Consider the following 23,573-nt stretch of genomic DNA (forward strand, 5'->3'; position numbering starts at 1 on the left):
TAATCCATCACATAGTTTCAGAGTTTTGGCTTGAGTTATAAAAAATAAATAAATAAGAATAACTTGTGTAGTGCATTGCGGAATGAGAGCAAGATTGGGTGACCAAGTTAATAGGAATTTGATTCAAAAGCCAAAGGCATTTTACAACAGGAAGGGAACTAGTTGCTTAAATATTTAAATTAAATTATTTTATTTACAATAGTAGTAATTATTTCATGTTGGTTAGGAAACATTAATTCACCAATACCAGATTATTCTGAATCATGTATGTAAATTTAGAAGAAAAATTATGATTGAAATCTTTACTTTACCATATACATGTCATGTTGTTATAAAAGGGTTTATTTTGTTTTATTGCAGTATACTTAGATAATAAAGGTAGCTGATTTCTGCATTTTGCAAAGAAGAAAAAATGCTTGCTATTTTCCTGCAATGAAGAACTTGCTTTACTAACATAGAATAAGAGAACTGCTGTTTTCAACCAGATCATTTTGTTTTTATTAAGGGACCACTGAAAGAGAAGGTTGAAAAGTGAAAATTAGAAAAAGAGCTGACTGCTCAGAAACAATTTGGTCAGAAGCTACATAGGTACATCGGGTCCACCCTTATGTCTTAAAAGAAAAAAAACTTAAAAATAATAATTTTGACAGACAGAAGTGAGTACTTGACTCACCAATCAGATAAACACGGAGCTGGATTTGGCATAGAAAGGCTGTTTCATTGAACAACTGGGGGAAAATGCACAACTGAATACTTGACAACAATGCTGAGCTCTTTAAAAAAAAAAAAAAAAGGTATCTAAATGCACAATAGGAAAAATATATATGGTTGAAAAAATAGAAATATTGGTCACTCCATTTTGTCATTTTCTAAGGTAAAACTGAATAAAATAATAATGAATAAAAAATTATTCCAAAGATCAAAAATCATGAAATCAAAAATGTTGTAATCCCTGGGGATAACAAGATGGAAATGTTAATGGTCATGGATCCTAGATTATGCAGAGATCTCCAATCCAGTTCTCAGAGTTGCTCATGAGCAATAACAAAAAAGTATTTGACTAAACTTTAAATTAGACAAACAAGAGACATTTGAGAAATTATAATTGGCTCTCTCAAATGCCCAATGCCTAGGCCTAATATTCTAAACAAATTAATCTATTAGATTTTGGAAAAAGAAATGGAAAAAAATAACTAAAAAATAATAAGTTTTTGGCCAAAAAGGGTGTGTTAAAGCGTGTGAAAAAGTATGAATGATGGTGTTGTATGGCATGAAAGGAAGTGTCTGACGAGACACTGAGGCAATTCAATCAATTTGCCAAAACAGCTGTATACAAATATGAATGTGGGCCCACAGGGCAAACTTATGCCCAGTAAAATAATGACCATGAATGAATTTGATTAAGTTTCCTGGTCAATACCTAGGTCTTTGTTGTGGCAGAAAGAAAAACAGTGCCACTCATGCGCAGCGTATAACATGGGAAGGCAGAGCAGAGCAAAGCAAGCTTGCTCTGTCTACCCAACATTTAACTTTCTTTTCAGCATATCATGATGGAGCTGATTGTGTCAAAAGGATGAAATATTATCTTTCTGACTGTTAAAATAAAGTGGGTTGAGTGTTTTCCAGGTCAAAAGGCCTATGCTACTGAGCAAGATTGGCTTAGATAAATTATCCAGTAATATAGTGGAACTCAGTTTACAAAACAAAGAGATAACTAAATAAGCAAAATTGAAAATTTAAAATTTAAATGAATTTAAAAATAGTAAGGATGCCGAAAATGGGGTAAAACCAAATTCTTTGTTATATTATAAAAAATGGGTATTCACCCTTTTCTTATTGTAAAGACAGGACTGGAATTGTGAAAACTCAAAAAGGGGCCAAGACAGCCCTCAACCCACATTACATTTCCACAGGTCACACCAAGAAGGACGACTAGCAAGATGAACAATTTAACATGCTTGATAACACTAACAAAAAAAAAAAAAAAAACTGAAAACTGAAGTTTTCCATTTACAGGTGACAGCAGTTCTAGTAAAGCCAAGGAATGCTTCACTCCATCAAAGAGAACCAGTGAGGGTGCAGTTATGATCTCAAGAGAGCCTTGCATTAATCAGCAAAACGGTTACAAAGTGACACCTGAGTTTACATCTCTAACCTTAAAATACGCCAACCAGCTTCAACAACTCCACACAGCATGAAATGAGGGATGAAGGGCATGCTAGTAACGACCCACCCTTGCCAACGAGTGAAAGACAATTGCAACGACTCGCAAAGAGTCTCCCTGGTGAAGATGGAATGAGAGAGTGATGGGACTGCTACTGAGGAGCAGATGTGAACCAACAAATGAAAGAAAAAGTAGAAAGATAATGTCAAGTAATGGCAGATGAAGAATTTGAAGGTTATGAGAAGGGAAATAGGGATGTAGGAAGATTTGAAGGGAAATAGAGCAATTGAATGCAACAAATAGAATGAAAGGAGCAAAATAGAAAAGCTCGAGATTTGTTAACTGAAGAAGGAAAAGTATGTGTTATGTTTGGGGGACAATGCTGTATTTATATACCAAATAATTCTGCTCCAGAAGGACTATTTAGTGAAGTAATGATCAAATTGAAAAGGCTAAGAATGGTAGAAAGTTAGGAGTATGGGGAGCATAATAAATAACCAAATTGGGAATGTTTTTAGGAATTGCATTACTGACAGGAGGATTACGATTTTACTGTGTACTTCCTATATTGAGGCCACTCGTCAAAGCCACAGCTAATCAAATTAAATTCAAAGATATCAAGATGATGGGAAGTTGATTTTTGAGAGTAACCAAAAAGGCCTCTACAGTGCAAAAAACATATCAGAATCAGAAATATTCAGATATGGACTGAAGATCAACTATGCTATTTTTTGTGATGTTACATTCTTTATGTTGTGATTTTTATTCCTCTTGGATTCTACATGTGTGCTGAAGTGCTGAACATTGTTTTATCTTTTATGAGGGGTTAGGAAGACTGGATCTTTAACTCACTCCTTGTCAAATTAGGAGAGAGATGTTTGGTCCAGTAATCCCTCAGAGTGGAATTTCATAACCTAGTCACTGGTGATAATACAATGTGACTTATTTAGTCACTAGGTAGTGTAACTAATATGACTGGATTATGGAGTAGCACTCTGGATAAAAATGATCAAATGTGAGACGTACTAAGTCTCAAAGGGGAGAATGTGGAAGATTTTTATTGGTCAATATGTAAATTAATCAGGCATAATCAATGTGAATCTAGCCATTTATGTATCAAGTTATTCTAGTGTTATAATCATGCATTTGACTGTATATAGAGGCCTGCGTGAGAATGGAATGTGCAGAGAGTGCAGGGGTATAGTATATGGTGCAGCTGCACACTCTATTTGGACATATGACAAAATATATGATCAGACCTCCTTGGTGAAGACATTACCAAAATACAGCATATAGTAAAGTTGGACACCCTGTTTTGACATAAGACAAAATATAGGATAAGGCCTCCTCGTTTCACTTAAAATAAATTCTACATCCTAAAAGCAAGCTGGAGACCGCCATAAAAGGTAAAAGAGTTGATAAACAGTACCTTATGTATGAAATGTATTGAACATGTGCACGCCTTCAGAAGCACTGTATAAAATAGAGAACTGACACAGACTCGACAGACTGTTCTGCAGAGCTCTCTCGATTTATTTTCTCTTGAAAATGAAATCTTTCTTATGGAAACAAAACCCTGAGATAGTGTGATTCCTCAGATCCATGGAAGACGAAAATAAACTACAGTGTTTATCTTCAGCTCCTCTTTTTGCTGCTGTGCCAAAGTACACGCCTTGTTTCCCTGGCACTTCGTCATGGCTTTTTGCACTGCAGGATTCATTTTCCCTCTGGCCACTTCCTCGTTTCCCATCCAGACGGCCTCTTCCTTTCTAGCTGGTTCAAAAGCAGGCTCAACAAGATGTTTCATTGGGTGTGGTGCTGACTCGCCTACAACAATGCTTAATGCTTCATACCAATCAGTTTCCGTTTTGTCAATGCCACAATAGTACTTGCCTTGATCCGAAGTTCTGACTTCTGCAATCATGACAGACATTCTGCCCTTGTTGTTACCTCACTCACTTCTTTTAGCCACTTTTAATCTCCCATCCGTCCCGTAGCTCTCAGGATGTTCGTAGGCCTTCACCTCACTCTACTTGCATGGATGTCTGCAAAAATAAACTTGTGCATACTCTGCGCTGCTTGTGCCTTCGTATTCAGGTCTTCCACAATACGGACAGTTTTTAATGAATGGGTTACAGTTGAACTTCACATTTGACCCTTCTGTTATCGTCATGATGTCCTCGTCCAGTCCATATGTTGGTACCACTAGAGTCAGTGTCGATCTTTTCACTCTCTGGCGATGCGTATGGTGCAATGAGGCATTTCCATCCGGAATATAACTGGTCACCTCTCTTCCTAGTCCTGCAGTCAGGTAATGTGCAATCTAACATATTATTACAGTCAATGCTGCCAATATAAATGTTGTACCTCTCAGGCCACACAGCCCTGGCACTCTGAATCGGTGCCATGTTATTGCCCTCTCCATTCTGTCAGCTGGCAGTGCCTTTTGTGCGGATGTCGACCCAGAAAGTGTGAAGTAGACTGGTTGGAGATGGTCTGCTGCTCTGCTTCTTCTAGCCTTGAAATCGCCCCTCCTCCTCTTTGATGTTTATGCTGGGTTCTGGCCTTGTTGACGTGTGTGTCTCCAGATATCTACTCCCTCCGCTCCTCTTCCTCAAACAGGTGGGACCTTTCTGCAGTGGCTAGCGTGGATCCACATTGCTCTCTCTGCTACTTTCACAGCCGTGTGAGTGGTCAGAAGCACCTTTTCGCCTTCCAGCTCTTTCTCCTCAGATCTCGTACCACCACAAAATCCTCTGGTTTCAGGTTCAGGTTTTCAGGTTAGCACCCTTCCCCTGAGCAGCTTTCACCTGCACACAGACATTGGACAACAGAGAAGACATTTTTTTGCAGTACCTCAACATGTCATGTCATGTACATGAGAACGATGGGGAGCGCTTTAACCCATGTGAGTCCAGTCTCCTCACAACACTTAGCCAATTTGTTTTTTTATTGTCCCGTTCGATAGCCCCTCCCCCTGAGGCCTTATACGCACAGTGCGTTCTCATATAAATTCCTAAGAAATGACCCACCTGTTTAATTACCTCATTGACAAAATGTGTTCCATTGTCTGAACTGATTTTTCGTGGGATCCCCCATCTCGGGACTATTTCAGTTAGCAGAGCTTTTGCTACTGCTGCTGCATTCTGTTTGGACGTTGGGAAGGTCTCTACCCATTTGGACCACATGTCTACAAATACCAAACAATTTTTCTTCCCTTCACATGGGGACAGTTCAATTAAATCCATCTGTAAATATTCGAAGAGCCCCATCGGTGCTGTCTGGGATACCTGAGGCATTTTTATGTCTCTTGCTACATTATGTGTATTACAAATGACACATGTTTTGCAAAAATGTTCTGCATAAATTGTGAACCCCTTTGTAAACCACAATTCTTTCATTTGCATAATCATTCCCCCGTTCAGTGCGTGGTCTTTCCCATGCATCGACTTATCCCATGCATAGTGAGGAAAGAAGTGTTTAGATAAACAAGGCTTGCCATCTCTGCTCATCCATACTCCATTCACCACTTCGCAGCCACACTGCTTCCATTTATCTCTCTCCTGTCCTGTCACAAATGTCTGCATGCCCTGTAAAGATGAAAAAATGTCAGGGTTATTTTCAGATAACAAAGTACACTCTGGTGATTTTGTCTGCTGAGATGCCGCAGCCTTCGCCGCTGCGCCTGCTCTGGGGTTTCCTGTAGATACAGAATCTTTGTTATTAATGACATGGCTCTATACGGAAGATGTCAATGGCTTCAGTCTCTACAAAATCACACACTAACACAGTCCCATGCAGCCTTCCCAGTCAAGTGGATCCTAAAACGTTGACACTTGAACTCTCCACCGTCCTTCCTGGCTCAACACATAGCTCGCTGTTGACTCTCGGTGACAAACATCCAGCCTCGACCACTACCGTTGTTTACTGTTGTATAACCCACTTGTAGTAATAAGAATTAAAAAAATAATAAACAAAACCTCTGCACAAAAGGAAACCCACAGTAAGTAACTAATAACCCCACTCCTGGTACCAAAATATGTGGCCGTGTAAACCTTCACACTATGACAAAGACTCCAGCACAGCCATACATCTAACAGGGGTTCTTTATTTCCGACTGAGTTAAGAGAAAACACAGCATTAAATGACTGTGAAATTTCCCCCTGTGTAGTATATTATAATAAACCAAGTTTACAAGAAATATAAAAAGAGATCAAATTAACACAAGCTCCAAATACACTGTAAACATTTCATTACAATGGCCTATTCAGTTTAAAGAAAAATAAAACAAATAAAACAGTAGCCCAACTATTGAACACTACCTTTGGGTGAAATTCGGCTGATTAGAAAGGGTTAATACACATTTCTCCTTAAATCACATTCCTTCTCAAGATTATAAAGATCCCAAATCAACAGAGAAAATAAATGAAAACACAAAAATAGCCCTGTATGAAATATACCCCTATAAAACAACGGTACACTCAAAAAAATGAATCATGGCATAGTTTATAATTATGTATTTGTATCCTTTTGATTTTATTTAAATAATAATATTTTCAAAATGTATGTAGGCAAATTGCTTAGAATCCATGTAAATTTGCCCATTGTGAAAACTATTTGATTTAATCAGTTAACAATTATGAATATGGTTTAAATATATCTAGCTGTGGAACGAGCCAGATCATATCAGTTATATTTTATGAGATTGGTTTGCATATAATTTATGGGCAATGGAATTGTTTAGAGGCGGAAATGATCCATACTCCAGTCGGTAGGGAGCGGTACGGCACATACACGTGTCTATGGCAATGCACATGAAAAAAAAAAAAAAGCAGCAACCAGCGCGCGCGCGGCAGAGAGGCAGTTGAAAAACCACCGTTCTCCTCGCCATCTTACATCGGATCATCTTCTTGGATCAACCTGATTGCAAGGCAAGTTACATTTGTACTCATCGTATAAAAGTTGACTGCTTTCAATATATATGTGTGTTATTACTGCTGTTGATATCGTATTAAACTGTATCAATGCACTGACTATCAATCTGCATTTATTCCACTTATGTTAGCTAACTAACTTGCACATGGTTCTTATAAAAGCTAACTTTATCTACTTTCCCCTTAAGCTACTTTTTTCAGTTAGACAGTATAATTAAAAGTAACTGGGATGCGTATTTATTTTTAGTTTAACGTTATATTAATTTCCGTATTTTCTGACCTGAGTAACATAACTAGACCTTTAGCCACGTGCATAGCTTAAGTTAAATCCGAGAGGAAAAATGGTGTTTACTGTTTAAAGATTAAAATAGCGATGTGTCGTTAAACGATTACTAAACCAACTGCAATTTTAAATGTATTTATATCGTACATGGATAACTTCCAACAGTTGGTCGTGTGTTCTATGTGAGCCATGGTTTTACCCCGTCTGTGTCTTTTGCTGTTGTTCTGCTCTTGTTCTGTGGTTTAACGTTTGACGGCAAATAAAGACAGTTATAAACTACTGCAATTAGTAAATGAGAGTACTATTCTAATAAATCTCTAAAAATATAATGCTGGCTTTGTAATTTCATAATCAAAAGTATGCTTTTGTTTCTAACCAAAACCATTTTTTTCCCTTTACAGATACGTCAAGCATCTTTTCTTACATCTAAATGGTGGGACAACCTCCTAGACCTTGTATGTATGCTACAAAGATGGTTTTTTAATACATAGAAGAATCAATACATCTGATTATGAACAATTAATCTCAGTTTGAATGTTAAATGATTCAACATAAAAAAAAAACATAACATACATAGTTAAAAACATAATTAAAAACATATTTTACAGACATGAACAGCCTAATATCATCCTGCAATCAACCAAAGTTTCTTATAAATTGGACCTATGTAGTTATTTCATTGTTATAAAAAAGTTATTAATAAATTATTAGTAGTAGTAGTAGCTGTATTTTGAATTACAGTAAAATCAAATTATTTATGTTGATTCTTTAATATTTGGATGTAACTGATTTTTTTTTTCTTTTGTCTTTGTTCACAGATATGTGAATGTGGCCATGCAAAGTGTGTGACATTTCATTATCTACCCGGTATGAATTGTTAAAACATTTTAGGCTGAAACATTTCCACTATGGTCGCAATTGCCGGTATCCCTGTCTATATGCAGATTGCCCATGTACATTCACAAGTTGGAAGAATCTTTTGAGTCACACATATCAAACACACAGGAAGTTAACAGCAGCAAATGTTCAGTTAACTACATTCTTTTGTCAGACGTGTGCATGTAAGGAAATTTTAACTGAAAAGGAATACTTTGCTCATGTAAATCAACATCTTAGGCAGTATGAAACCGTAACTTGTATGTTTGAAGGATGTAAGTTTGAGACAAACATATATGGAACATTTCACTCGCATAAAAATCGTAAACATAATCCCTACACTCTAAACGATTTTAAGGCAGGTATTGTTAAACTCGCTGCTCAGTCAGACGAATCTGGTAGTACTGTAGATGAAAGCCCCTCATCTTCTGCGGACATAGATTTTGTACCTCCGTTAGATGCAGATAGTGAAATAGATACTTCAGATGACCTGCCGAAATTAGTAGAACAAAAAATAGCTGCAGTTTTGCTGAAGTTGGAAAACATTTTTCATGTGCCATCTACAGCTATTGATGAACTACTAGATGAACTACACTTCCTCTTAAGTACTGTGTCTGTGCCTGTAACTTGTAGCAGTCTTTCAGATTTTTTAAAAAACAAAAACCTTGAAGTTGATAGCTTAATTATTAAGGAACTAGCTGATGTACTGTGTAAATCTAACCCTTTAGTAAAATCAATAGGGAAAGATGGTCCCCTTTCTACAACTTATAAGAGAAAAGAGTACTTTAAGGATTTGTTAAATATTGTTGAGCCAGTGGAGTTTATTCTGGACCAAAAAAAGAGCAGGACATTTCAGTATATCCCATTACTGCAGTCTTTACAGCAGCTACTTGATTGTACTGCAGTGTTAAACGGTATTATCAGTAGCCACAGAACACAGGAAACTACAGACAAGTTAGATAATCAGCAGTATTGCTCTATAAGAGACGGTTTGTATTTTAAGGACAACACTTTCCTGTCAGGTGATGAGTTGCGAATTTGTTTAACTTTGTACATCGATGATTTTGAGTTATGTAATCCCCTGGGTACATCGCGAAAAAAACACAAATTGTGTAGTGTGTACTGGATTCTGAATAACTTGCCACCAGGCTCTCATTCAGCACTGTCTTCCATTTATTTAACGGTTTTGTGCAAAAGTGACGATGTAAAGGTATATGGCTATGGAAAAATTCTAGAGCCACTTTTACAAGACCTTTGTACTTTAGAAGAGCATGGTGTTTTCAGCTCAAAACTTGGGAAGTTTGTCAAAGGAACAGTCCATAGTGTTGTAGCGGACAATTTGGGAGCCCACGGATTGGCTGGTTTTGTAGAGAGCTTCTCTGGCCAGTATATTTGTCGATTTTGTACTGCTCAGAAAGTAGATATTCAAACAAGGGATGTTCATTCAGGTGCTTTTTTGCTTCGAACAAAAGAAATACATGAAGCACATGTAAAGTCTGCACAGGAAACTGACACAAATTGCTTTGGTGTGAAGAGAGCGTGTGTTTTAACAGAAAAACTTCAACATTTTCACGTTAACACAGGCTATCCCCCAGATATAGTGCATGACTTATTTGAGGGTATTGTCCCTTCTGAACTGGCACTATGTTTCAGTGTTCTCATCTCTAAGAAGTATTTCAGTCTTGAATGTCTTAACACACGAATCGTCAAATTTCCCTATAAGTGGAGTGACAAAAAAAATAGATCTCAAGTTATACCAAACAGCTATTCATGTAAGAAGACAATAGGTGGCAACGCCCATGAGAATTGGAATCTAATTCGATTGCTTCCATTTCTAGTAGGAGACTTGATTCCAGAGGATGAGCTTGCTTGGCAAGTGATATTAGACCTGAAGGAAATTGTAGAATTAGCTGTGGCACCAGTTCACACTGATGAGACAATTGCTTATCTTGATGTCAAAGTGTCTGAACACAGACAGAGACTACTCGAGCTTAACCCGGACGTAAAGCTTTTACCTAAACACCACTATCTTGAGCATTACCCGCACCTGATTAAGTGTTTTGGGCCTCATCTAGGTTTATGGACGATGCGATTTGAAGCTAAACATAGCTTTTTTAAACAAGTAGCTCGACACACAAATAATTTCAGGAACATTGCACTCACATTGGCAGCCAAACACCAGCAATTCATCAGTTACCACATATATTCATCCACACTCAATACATCAAATTTGGAAGTTTCAAATGTCTCTACAGTCCAGGTTGATGTTCTGAATAAGGAAGTTGTGTTGGCTCTCAGGCAGAAGTATCCAAATATCAGTCAAGTTCACCTTGCAAAAAGTGTCACCACTAGAGGAATTAACTACAAAAATGGAATGTTAATTGCATGTGGTTCAACTGCTGGAATGCCAGAATTTGCAGAAATTCTGCAAATGTGCATAAGGGGAGATGAGCTGAGTTTCATTGTGCGTTTATTGTGTGCATGGTATAGAGACCACTTCAGATCTTTTGAGTTGACTTCTTCACCAGGTAAAGAGGTTGCCCTGGTTCAGCTTGAAGAACTGACAGACTGCTATCCACTTGTGGCCTATACAGTTTGTTCCAAACGTATGGTAACCCTGAAGAGACACATCGTCATCAAAGGTGTTATTTATAAGACTTTCAGTACCTTTTTTAAAAGAATGTAGTAACTTTAACATCAATGTTTTATTTGTTAATAAGACAATTCCTATGTTTTTTGGGTCTGCATTCTAGATTAAAAAATCAGGATGGCAGGACCAGTTAGCTTCAGAGTCCTGTTTGGAAGTGAAGATGATGCAAGAAAACTAACCATTAAATCCGGAATACCGTCTTCTGTGGATGAATTGTCTTTTGAAATTAAGACCTTCTTTGGAGTAACAGAGCAGTTTAGGCTTCAATACAAAGACGTAGACTTTGGAAACGAATTCATGAACCTCTTATCAATTTCTGATATTCAAGATCGCAGTACTTTGAAAGTGGTGTACTTACCTTGTGAGGCTACCACCTCCACAATATCCTCAGCTCCATCCACTAAAGATAACTGCTCCACAATCCCAGTTACTCCCTCCAATATATCTTGCAGCTCCTCATCACAAGAACCAAGTGATTCAGCATCTGCTGACTCCTGTAGCAGCAACGATACTGTCATATTGTCATCTCCTGACTCCCGGTCTTGCACTTGGCCTAAAGATTTTGTAGTGCCACGATTTTCATATTGTGCCGAGATGCAGCTCCAGAAGGGAAATGATGAATTCAATGCAAGTGGAACTCTCCTATCTCTCACGCCCAAACTCAGATCTGATATTCTTGAAGGCATTGCAGAAGAAATAATCAAGTATACAGCATATCCAAAGGACAATCAGTTTGAAAAAGTTGCTGAGGCCTTGATAAAAACCCATCCATGTTTGCGTGAGAAAGGAACTCGGACTGGGTGTTGTGGATGGAAGCACTATATTAAGATAAAGATGATGAACTTCCGAACCAAGCTTGGCCGAGCTGGACACCCAGAAGTCACAGTCAACTCACTTAAAAACAAACAGAAAGGCCAGGGAAAACCAGCTGCAAACATAAAAAAGCCACGGAGGGCAGAGGTTAATTTCTGTCCAAACCATCCGAGAGGTGAAACCAATGACAGCCTGGAGGTGGAAAGGGTTGCTCTATTGACCGAGGTTAAAAAAAAGAATAACGAGACCATTATCAAGGAAAAGATGCAGCGTACCTTCTCATACCGACGACAAGAAATTCTTCAGGAGCCAATGATTACAGAGGTCCGAAACAGATGGCCAGCATTGTTTGAAGTTGAAGAAGTAAGTAGTTAAGTGTTGTTTGAAACGGAAGTGCAGATTTATACACTAACACATCTTGTTTAAGGTGAAATATATTCTTTTGTGTCCTTTTTCATCTTTTTTCAGGTCAACATGGAGTTCATGCGTATAACAACTGTTCCGCTGATATCAAAATTCATTGGTCAACTGGACAAATACACTGATGGCCTGATGAAGGTGTTCCGTCACAAAGGAGGATGTGCAGGACAGAAAATCCGCACCATAATGGCATTGACAACTAAAGTAAGTGTGTTTTTATTTTTTGCATTTGTTTTCAACTGGTTACTCATTTGACTTGACAGGAATTCAGAAAACTCTTTCTCACACATGCGCACACACACACACACACTTTCTCTATCCCTCTGAGATACCAAGAACACAATCTTTCTTACACATTAAATACACATTTATTTGATTTATTAGTGAGGACATCTCAATCTCTCTCACACACATGCACACAGTCTTTCTGTTTCTCTCTATTCTAATTACAGAAATTTATTGGCATTATTGTTTATGCACAATATTTTTAAAGCATTATTCATATAAATAAGTTGCTAAATAATTAAGATTGTTGTCTGTGTATGGTGTTTTATAATAGTGTATTAGTTTACCCAAAAATAAAAAAGTGTTATTAACTGAACCTCATGACGTTCCAAACCCATAACTTATCATCGAAACACTACGGAGCCCCGCACATGAAATGCAAGAAAAAAAGCACAATTTAATAATTAATTCCCTCGATTTGCTAAATCGTGTGCACAATTACATTTTTTTTTCCTGCATGTCATGTGCAGGGCTCTGTACAACACAAATAAATATATTTTTTATGAAATCTGAGAGGTTTCTGTTCCTCCATTGACAGCTACGCAACCAACACTTTGACATTTCAAAAATGTTATCAAGAGATCATAAAACTATTCCATATGAATTGAGCAGTTTAGTCCAAAATTTCTGAAGGAATTAACAGATAGAATTTAGGCTTTTTTTTCACAAACAAACATTCATTAACTCACATCAGTTATAGTAAACGGAAGCTCAGGAATTTTTGCGTTGATGTGCGAGAACCAGTGAGGTTTGTTCTAGTGTGTTAAGCAGGTTCGGTTGATCTTCTGTTTATGTTTGCTGATCAATGTTTATACAAATAAAAGCCTAAATTTAGTCTGTTCATTAAATAATGCGATCATCTTCTTATGCTTCTCTTTAGAAAATTTGGACTAAACTGCTCAATTCATATGGAATAGTTTTATGATCTCTTTATGAATTATTTGAAGCGTCAAAGTGGTGATTGTGTAGCTGTCAATGAAGAAACAAAGTTTTAAGATTTCTTAAAAAGAGATCTTCATTTGTGTTCTGAAGATGAACAAAAGTTATGACAAAATTTATGACATAATTGTACATTTTGGGTGAACTACCTCTTTAAAATGTAGCCTTACTTGAACTATTAGTTAATAATTAATGACGTTTTTTTTGGGGTCTTCTTATGCTTGTTTGAGAATGAAGACATAAACACCAGGCGTGATTGTATCCTGAGGTGCCTAAGTGTCTACCTCAACGAAGACATTGAGACACTTGTCAAAGAATATGTGGTAAGTGTGTGTCAAGCTATTCTCTTCATGTTACAAATTTCAATTTTCATTGATTATGTTAATTTTCTCATTGGTATCACAGTCTAGCTTATGCCCTTGTGTGTAGTGTGCAGCGAAAGATTAAACTATGCAGCAATCAGTACAGAGCATGATTGATCAAACTAAAAATGACCTGGATAAAATGATCCAGATGGTATTACAAAGTAAGGAACATATGAAATCAGAATCGTGAAACACTCACATCATTATGCTGATCTCAGATTTGGTGTAGATAGGAAAATTAAAGGGTTAGTTCACCCAGATAGCAAATTTATGTAATTAATAACTTACCCTGATGTTGTTTCAAACCTGTAAGACCTCCTTTTATCTTCAGAACAAAGTTTAAGATATTTTAGATTTAGTCCGAGAGCTCTCAGTCCCTCCATTGAAGCTGTGTGTACGGTCTACTGTCCATGTCCAGAAAGGTAAGAAAACCATCATCAAAGTAGTCCATGTGACATCAGAGGGTCAGTTAGAATTTTTTGAAGCATCGAAAATACATTTTGGTTCCAAAAATAGAAAAAACGATGACTTTATTCAGCATTGTCTTCTCTTCCGTGTCTGTGTAAGAGAGAGTTCAAATCAAAGCAGTCTGGATATCCGGTTCGCGAACTAATCATTCAGTTCACCAAATCAAACTGAATCGTTTTAAACGGTTCGCATCTCTAATACGCATTAATCCACAAATGACTTAAGCTATTAACTTTTTTAATGCTGAATCACACGTGCGCAGTATCATCAGCTCCTAGGTTCACGAATCGGACGCGTCTGACAGAAACGGTTCTTCACTCATGAAAGAGTCGGTCTATTGTTCATTATCTGGCTCGGCTCGGTGTTCATCTTCAGTTCTCTCTTCACAGCAGTTCAGTCAGTGTACTGTTTGAGTAAATGAATTACTCAGGGATATTGGTTTGTTTGAACTCAGAGGGAGGGTCAGCCACATTAAAAAAGTTAATAGCTTAAGTCATTTTTGGATTAATGTGTATTAGAGATGCAAACCATTTAAAACGATTCAGTTCAATTTGGTGAACTGAATGATTCGTTCGCGAATCGGATATCTAGACTGCTTTGTTTTGAACTCTTTCTCACAACAGAGGGGAAGAGAAGACAATGCTGAATAAAGCCGTCGTTTTTGCTGTTTTTTGGACCAAAATGTATTTTCGATGCTTCAAAATATTCTAACTGACCCTCTGATGTCACATGGACTACTTTGATGATATTTTTCTTACCTTTCTGGACATGGACAGTAGACCGTACACATAGCTTCAATGAGGGACTGAGAGCTCTCGGACTAAATCTAAAATATCTTAAACTGTGTTCTGAAGATAAAAGGAGGTCTTACAGGTTTGAAACAACATCAGGGCAAGTTATTAATTACATAAATTTGCTATCTGGGTGAACTAACCCTTAAATAAATTATTCATGGCAAAACAGGAACACAGTACAATTATCATTTCAATTACATGACTTAATCAATAGGAAAACTTGGAACACATTGGGAACTTATTTTCTTTGTTTATCTTCCAGGACACTGAAAGTGTGGAGGCTGAGTCTCTCATTGCACAGACAACAATGGGCATCTATGTAATTCGAGCGGAGGGCACTGGTCCTGAAGAAGAACCTTCAGATGTTGGTGTTGTTCTTGAAGGAGTTGAAGTTCTGCAAAACCTGCCAAGTGTCACACTTGGATGTGTAATGCTTTTTGGACTAATTTATGCCCTTAACTTAAACTATCCAAAGGACCTCAAGTGCACATTTGAAGCATTTCAGAAAATCCTGATGGAACTGGATACAACCAAGCTGTCGCCAAAAGTTCAGGGACTGAAAATTAAGATGCTTCAGTGAATCATTGAGAGATATGCTGATATTTACATTTTTCCCCTTGACTTGCACTTTTTCTACTCGTTAGAACCACCACCCTATTTTTCCAAATTATTGCATGTCACAGATTTGTGAAAATGTTTGTGTAATGTTAACAAGTGTTGTCATTGAATCAGATTTGATCTGATTGTTATGTCTACCTCAAGTTTTGCAGTTTTTTTAAGCACAGTTCTTGAGGAAAAAGTACTATGCCTGCAGTCTGTTAAAATCCTTTGCATTTATTTGTTATAGGATGATTGTGGCAATAATAATAAGTAGTGCAATTAACCTTGGTTTGTTAGGTAAAGAATGAAAGTACTTTTTTTTTTTTTTTTTTTTTTGAGGTTGCACACAACACAGTATAAGTGAGCACATACTGTCTTGCTAGCTCCTCTTTTTGCTGCCTTTTGTGCTTGTTATTTCTAAAATAAAAATGTGAAATGAAGTGACCCTGTGGACGTTCTTTTTTGTGTTGTATATTGTGATTGGGAGGGGAAATAGTGATGAATAAGTAAATACAAATTTATAAATATGATTTTAAAATACATTGGGTTTATTAATACAAATTACTTAAATGTGATGCATATTAAGTAAAATAGGTTTATTACATAAAAACACATAAACCCATTTCTTATTAATTTAAAATAAATTGGATTAATTGAAAATATTACATAAATCTAATTGTTACTTGTTTTATTTAAATAGGAATTACATATATTTATCACATTAAGTTTATTAATACGTTTAAATTAAAAATACGTAATCCAAATGGATGGAAAATTTATATGCAATCAAATTACATAAATCTTATTTATAAGGCCTAAATATTTTTTTGAGTGTAGTGGCTTTTGGATGCTATTCTGTAATATAGACAAAACACAGAAACATTCATAGTACATAAACATTAGCCACTTAACTCAATAAATCTGAACTGAATCCAGTTTACACCTCATTAATCATTTATACAGTGTCAATCATGGTATCAAAATGTTCATATTTAGCCTATTAACAAATTATATTTATTGCTGACATAATATTAACATTACAAAATGTTTCTCTCTCTTCTTTGAGTGCACAATAATATTTATAATATGAAACAAAATAAATGAACTCACTCTGTGACACGCTGTAACATGAAACGAGACGCTGACACACGTGTATCTGTTCTCCCCTCTAATATAATTCAGTCAAAGAGAAAATGGATTGTTATTTTCCACAAATTCCCAATTATTATAACAGAACATGCAACTTAAATTAAACTCTTTAAATAAACACTCACACTCAATCTCCGCCACATTAGATATGAATGGAGAATATTATGCCCCGGTTACACTCTCCCCTGCCATAAGTCAACGTCCTCGTGGACTTCTCTTTTAACTGTCCATAGCCTCTTTCAGTTTTTCAGATGTGTACATTTCCATTCCTGCTAATACTTGAGACAAAACATCAGGGCTAAATGATACAGCATTACAAACTGGCTTCGGCAAATTATACAAGTTACTATGTTTGCCTGCTGTCTTTCTTTGAGACCGGCGTGGCGCAGGTGTAGGTGCTCTTTTCAGAGCCGGAACAGGAAGTTCCACACCAGCATCTGGAACGGAGTCTATCTGTACCTCATTTGGATCACCGTTTCCTTCATCTATGCTCCTCTCTAGCATATTTGGTGTCTCATCAACTTGCCCACATCCTTCAAGCTCAGGTGCTATCAAGGCCTCTGCCCGTGGACAGGACTGTTCTACACTTCTCTCCACTAAAGGCACTGACTGCCCTTTGCGTTGCCATATCTCCTCCACAACTACACACTCAACATCTGAAGGCACTGCTGATGACTTGGCTAGTAGAACAACATTTTCGTTCACAGGACGTACCCTGCTACGAGGAGCTGGCACAGGAGTTCGCATGGGAGTCGGCACAAATGTGGTTCCTTGTACATCTTTTACCACATGAACCTCAGGTGCCCAAGCGTCTTGGATCTTATTTCTACTGGCAGGACGGTGCCTTAAATAGACATTTTGTCCAATAGCAATCTCAGGACAATACACATCATTCTCATGTCTCAAAGTTCGCTCTGCTGCCTTTTTCTCTGCATACTCTCGGGCTCTGGCATGGGCATCCTGGAGCCGCTCTTTGTGAATGGACAACCAGTTAGACTCAGGGTCCTTGTCAGACTCTCGCCCCAACAATGCATCAACTGGAAGAAATGGTTGCGTTCCAAATAGCATGAAATACGGGGAATATCCCGTCGAAGAATGGGGAGTTACGTTGTAGGCGTACACCAATTCTGGCAGGTGCTCTGGCTACTTACGCTTCTTGTCGGGAGGTAGAGAGCGCAGGAGGTCATGTATCGTGCGATTAAATCACTCACATTGTGGGTTACCCTGCGGGTGATACGGAGTAGTTCTTGACTTCCGTACCCCGTACAATCTGCACAGTTCAGCCATTACCGCACTCTCAAAGTTTCTCCCCTGGTCCGAGTACAATCTCTGCGGCACTCCATATTTGAGAAACCACTCTTTCAGGAGGATCTTGGCGGTAGTTTCAGCCTTCTGTCTCGTGTAGGAAACGCCTGGCTGAACTTGGTGAAAACGTCTGTCACCACCACCACCTAGAAAGGGAGTCCAAGCTGCACGAATCTTCGGTTGAGGCATCTTAGAAAGCACACAACGGTGACAATTTTTCACCCAGGTTTCTACAGCGTCGTGCATCCCTGGCCAATAGCACCTCGGCTTGAGCAATCCCAAGGTTCTCTCAATGCCTTGGTGCCCCATATTGTCATGGACACTCTGTAGCACCTGGCCAACCAAGCACGCAGGAATTAACATCTGCTGGCACTCACCTAGAGATGCATCATCAACTACTCGATACAACAATCCCTCATATTCTTTAATTTTCCCCCACTGTTTGAGCAGTGACTGCACTTGCCTAGGCAAACCCCGTTTCTCCCGAACAAAAGGCTTTTGTTTTTGCTTGCCAAAAACGTTTCAAGACACTTAAGGACAGATCTGTCTCCTGAAAATGACAGAGCTCTTCCCTAGTATACCCCGGAAACGTTGGGGTGTTTCCAAGACCCTGCTCTGAGCTTATTTCCCCTTCTGTCAACTCAGCCGGAGCAGGTCTGGACTTCGCAAGATCAAGCTCAACAGCCGTTCTTACATGCAGTGCATTACAAATAGCCACACAATCATCGTACTCTGCATCTTTAGTCTCTACTTCCTTGTCTTCCAGTCATGGCCTACGAGAGAGAGCATCAGCCGCTGTGTTACAGCGCCCCGGCCGGTACAGCACCTTAAAACTAAACACAGCCAGCTGTGCCACCCAACGTTGCTCCACTGCACCTAATTTAGCAGTATTAAGGTGACAGAGTGGGTTGTTTTCAGTAAGGATGGTGAACTGAGACCCCGGCAGATAACCCCTGAACTTCTCTACTACAGCCCACTTTAAAGCCAAGAGCTCTAGTTTCCGGCTGCTATAGTTGCGATCGTTGCGTTCGGCCCCTCTCAACCTTCGACTAGCGTAGGCTATTACTGTCTTTTTCCCTCCCTGATACTGGTATAAGACAGCACCCAGCCCCCAACTACTGGCATCTGTCTCCAGCACAAACGGGAGTGTGAAGTCGGCATACCCCAGATTTGGAGCACGAGTCAGTTCTCCCTTCAGGTGCTCAAATGCTTGCTGGCATTCAGATGACCAAAGGCCCAGGAATAGCTGCTTACTCTGGGATCCCCTACCTTTTGCAGTGCACTCGTTCACAATATCGTGCAAAGGTCTTGCCACCTTGGAGAAGCCTGCAATAAATCTGCGGTAATAACTGCAGAACCCCAAAAAGGATCGCAGTTCCTTGACCGTATTACGCACTGGCCACTGCATCACAGCGCTCACCTTGTCGGGATCAGGGCCTATGCCTTGGGCTGATACAAGGTGCCCTAGAAACCTGACCTCAGGTTGGAGAAAGTGACACTTCTCCACCTTGATCTTTAATCCAGCCTCTCTTAACCGTCGAAACACAGTCTCAAGCCTGGTTAGGTGACTCTCGAATGTATCTGAATATACCAACAGGTCATCCAAATAAACCAAGACTATTTGAAACACTAGCTCGCCCATTACGGCCTGCATGAGTCTCTGAAATGTCGCCGGCGCGTTGCAAAGATCGAACGGCATCCGTAAGTACTCATACAGACCGAATGGGGTGACAAACGCGGTTTTGTGCCGATCCTTCTCGTGAACTGCTACCTGGTGATAGCCGCTTTCAAGGTATATGGTCGAAAACACTTGTGCTCTACACAGTGCGTCTAGGCTCTCTTCGATTATTGGCAGTGGAAATGCGTCACGTTGAGTCTTTGCATTCAGCCTCCGGTAGTCTACGCACAGGCGCAGACTCCCATCAGACTTCCGGACCAGTACCACCGGTGAGGCGTATGAGCTTGAACTTTCTCTGATGACTCCCTTTTTTAAGCAGACCAGAAATATGTTCCCTCACCTCTTCAAACTGATTTGGAGGTATATCTGTACACTTGAGTGACGGGAATGTCATCAGTCAAGGGGATCTCATGTTTTACCAAATCAGTGAACCCAAAATCATTGTCGGACATCGCAAACACATCTGCGTATTGCATCAGTAATGCTTGTAACTCGCCCTGTTGCGCTGGAGTTCCCCCCATTTGCACACGATCTACAGGACACGGTAGGTCACCATCACCTTGAACCTCTGTCATTGATCTTACATGGACCGTGACCTCCTCATGATCATCAGAAACTCGCTGAAAATCCACCTTGCAAGAATTACTTTCGACCTTGTGACTCTGAGATAGTACCCCTAACCTTGTTTTGGGAGGCAGCCAAACATCCTCTGATGCAAGATTCAACACCTGTACAGGGAAAACACATTTACTAGACGATACTGCTGTAGGCACTAAGACCAACCCCCCTGGAAGTGGCATCGACCTCGGGTCAAATATCATCACACCATTGGCATGGAGTGGCTCCTTATGCACCCGGACCTGGATTGTAGTAACTGAGGCTGCAGATATAAGTGTTTTGGATTTTTCTGAATATCCAACTCGACATAACCTAAATACGGGAGCGGTAATTTGTTTGCAGCTGTAATCTTGAGCCATTTCATGGTGCTGTGCATATCTTTATCCCCCCCATGTAGCTTCCCTCTGAAAAAGCTTTCTGCCAGTGTGCTTACATTGCTGCCTGTGTCCAAAAGACACTTCACAGCTACCCCCCCATGTTAATTTCAACTACAGGGCATTCGCCCACAGCGCGTTCCAAAAAACGCTCTTTTGTCAAAGGACTGGTAGTTGAGCCATGGTAGGCCCCTCTCATTGCTTGGCTCAACACAACAGAGGGACCCCTTTTCCCGGCACAAGAGTTTCGGCTGGGGCTGTCACCTGGCTTTCCTGATTACTTTGAGAGGTGCACTGACGGGCTATATGTCCCACCCCTTCACACCTCAAGCAAATGGGTTGACCGTCTCTGGTATATCTAGGCTTAAGCTTAGGTCTTTGAGGCCTTTCAGAGGTAGAGCTGCTTCTTTGAGTGGTAAGGTTACAGACAGCGTTAGTAAGCTCACTGATAGCTTTGCCTTGTTGTGCCACTATCGTCACAACCTCTTTTAATACAGCATGCAAGTCTTCTGAAGGAGACATGGCCATTTTTGTAGAACCCGCACCCCCCTCGATGCCCACCAAGTAGTGACTTTTGGCAGTACTCGCCTTACGGGGTTGTTGTTCTTCTGCGCACCACATTAATGCCTCTTCCCTAACCTCAAACAGTGTTGCACGGGGCCGGTCACGCACCAACTTACGCAGTTCTCGGCGAAGCGCGGAGTCTCCTACTCCCTCAATAAACTGATCCCTCAGTGTTAACTGCACATCAGGAACTGCTTTTGACGACTGTTGTAGCTTAGCGTTCAACATTGTTGACAAGGCATGTGAATACTCGCGGAGGTCCTCCCCTTCCTACTGTTTCCGTGAATAGAAGGCATGTAACAGTTGAGGGGTTGTCCGTTTCTCACGAAAAGCATCTCTCAAACAAACAAACAGATCTCGAGGCGCTACATCATCTCCCCCCAAACACAATTTGACCTCATCAAGTGCTGACCCCCTTAAGTGTGACAAAATAAAGTCTACTTGGTCTTCACAACTCAATCCCCTTACACGAATTACTTGTTCGAGTTCCTCAATAAACTCATCGATGGTCTGACAGTCTTTAGAAGGGTCACCACAGTAAGGAACAATTTGTCGTTCTCTAGGGATATAAAAATAAGACCTAGTATTGACAGTGTTAAAACTAGCCAGTGTTGACATCACTTTATCCTGTCTCTTTCCCAAATCCTGAATTTGAGACTGGAGCTGCAGCAAAGGGTTAACTCTCTCGTCGTCACTCACCCAGGAAGCAGCACCAAGTCCTTGGCTGTCCTCTCCCTGTGCCTGTGGTTGCTCAGTATCTCCAGCTTCCATGGCTCTATACGGAAGATGTCAATGGCTTCAGTCTCTACAAAATCACACACTAACACAGTCCCATGCAGCCTTCCCAGTCAAGTTGATCCTAAAACGTTGACACTTGAACTCTCCACCGTCCTTCCTGGCTCAACACATAGCTCGCTGTTGACTCTCGGTGACAAACATCCAGCCTCGACCACTACCGTTGTTTACTGTTGTATAACCCACTTGTAGTAATAAGAATTAAAAAAATAATAAACAAAACCTCTGCACAAAAGGAAACCCACAGTAAGTAACTAATAACCCCACTCCTGGTACCAAAATATGTGGCCGTGTAAACCTTCACACTATGACAAAGACTCCAGCACAGCCATACATCTAACAGGGGTTCTTTATTTCCGACTGAGTTAAGAGAAAACAACAGCATTAAATGACTGTGAAATTTCCCCCTGTGTAGTATATTATAATAAACCAAGTTAACAAGAAATATAAAAAGAGATCAAATTAACACAAGCTCCAAATACACTGTAAATATTTCGTTACAATGGCCTATTCGGTTTAAAGAAAAATAAAACAAATAAAACAGTAGCCCAACTATTGAACACTCCCTTTGGGTGAAATTTGGCTGATTAGAAAGGGTTAATACACATTTCTCCTTAAATCACATTCCTTCTCAAGATTATAAAGATCCCAAATCAACAGAAAAAATAAATGAAAACACACAAAAATAGCCCTGTATGAAATATACCCCTATAAAACAACGGTAGTGGCTTTTGGATGCTATTCTGTAATATAGACAAAACACAGAAACATTCATAGTACATAAACATTAGTCACTTAACTCAATAAATCTGAACTGAATCCAGTTTACACCTCATTAATCATTTATACAGTGTCAATCATGGTATCAAAATTTTCATATTTAGCCTATTAACAAATTATATTTATTGCTGACATAATATAAACATTACAAAATGTTTCTCTCTCTTCTTTGAGTGCACAATAATATTTATAATATGAAACAAAATAAATGAACTCACTCTGTGACACGCTGTAAAATGAAACGAGGCGTTGATACACTGCGGTCAAGCCAGCCGCGGTTTGAAAGTACACGGTCAAGCCAGCCGCACTTTTTTTTTTGTTTGTGCGTCTAATCGTGCACTGACGGTACGGGTGCAGGGAGCGGTCAAAATAGATGTAAAGAAGCTGTCGTAACGGCGTTTCCTTTATACTTTTTCTGATATTTTCAATAGTTCACGGGTGCCCACCCCCTCCCAAAAAAATAAATGAAATAAAATCTGCATAAAACGTCATTTAACCCATAAAAAGAACTTAAAGGGACATCAGAATATTTATGTATTGCTATTTCATGTCATGATATAAATAATGCATTTTTTTAAATGACTTGAACATTGAATTAATGTTTCTGAATACATTATTTTTGTACATTAACATTTTTATTTTACATTAATATACATAATTTATCAATGTGTGTGTATATATATATCTATATATATATATATATATATATATATATGTGT

The 23,573-nt window shown here is 39.1% G+C and overlaps 1 protein-coding gene across 5 annotated transcripts; it reads left to right on the forward strand.

Annotated features, from left to right (window-relative positions):
• The first annotated feature begins 7,707 nt into the window (after positions 1-7,707).
• Positions 7,708-16,265, forward strand: LOC128021448 (uncharacterized). 5 transcript variants are annotated; one of them, XM_052608659.1, is made up of 7 exons: positions 7,708-7,836; positions 8,200-8,248; positions 10,786-10,899; positions 11,011-12,083; positions 12,189-12,344; positions 13,595-13,687; positions 15,254-16,218. In XM_052608659.1, exons 4-7 carry the CDS (start codon positions 11,025-11,027, stop codon positions 15,569-15,571), a joined length of 1,626 nt encoding a protein of 541 aa, XP_052464619.1. In that variant the 5' UTR covers positions 7,708-7,836; positions 8,200-8,248; positions 10,786-10,899; positions 11,011-11,024; the 3' UTR covers positions 15,572-16,218. The 5 variants fall into 5 exon arrangements, 3 of the variants coding, with proteins under 3 accessions (XP_052464619.1, XP_052464639.1, XP_052464630.1); XM_052608670.1 differs by having other exon boundaries at positions 7,781-7,814; XR_008185546.1 differs by having other exon boundaries at positions 8,200-10,899; positions 15,254-16,222.
• Positions 16,266-23,573: the final 7,308 nt, after the last annotated feature.

This window comes from Carassius gibelio, chromosome A2 (assembly GCF_023724105.1).
Source record: "Carassius gibelio isolate Cgi1373 ecotype wild population from Czech Republic chromosome A2, carGib1.2-hapl.c, whole genome shotgun sequence".
NCBI classification, from domain to species: Eukaryota; Metazoa; Chordata; class Actinopteri; order Cypriniformes; family Cyprinidae; genus Carassius; species Carassius gibelio.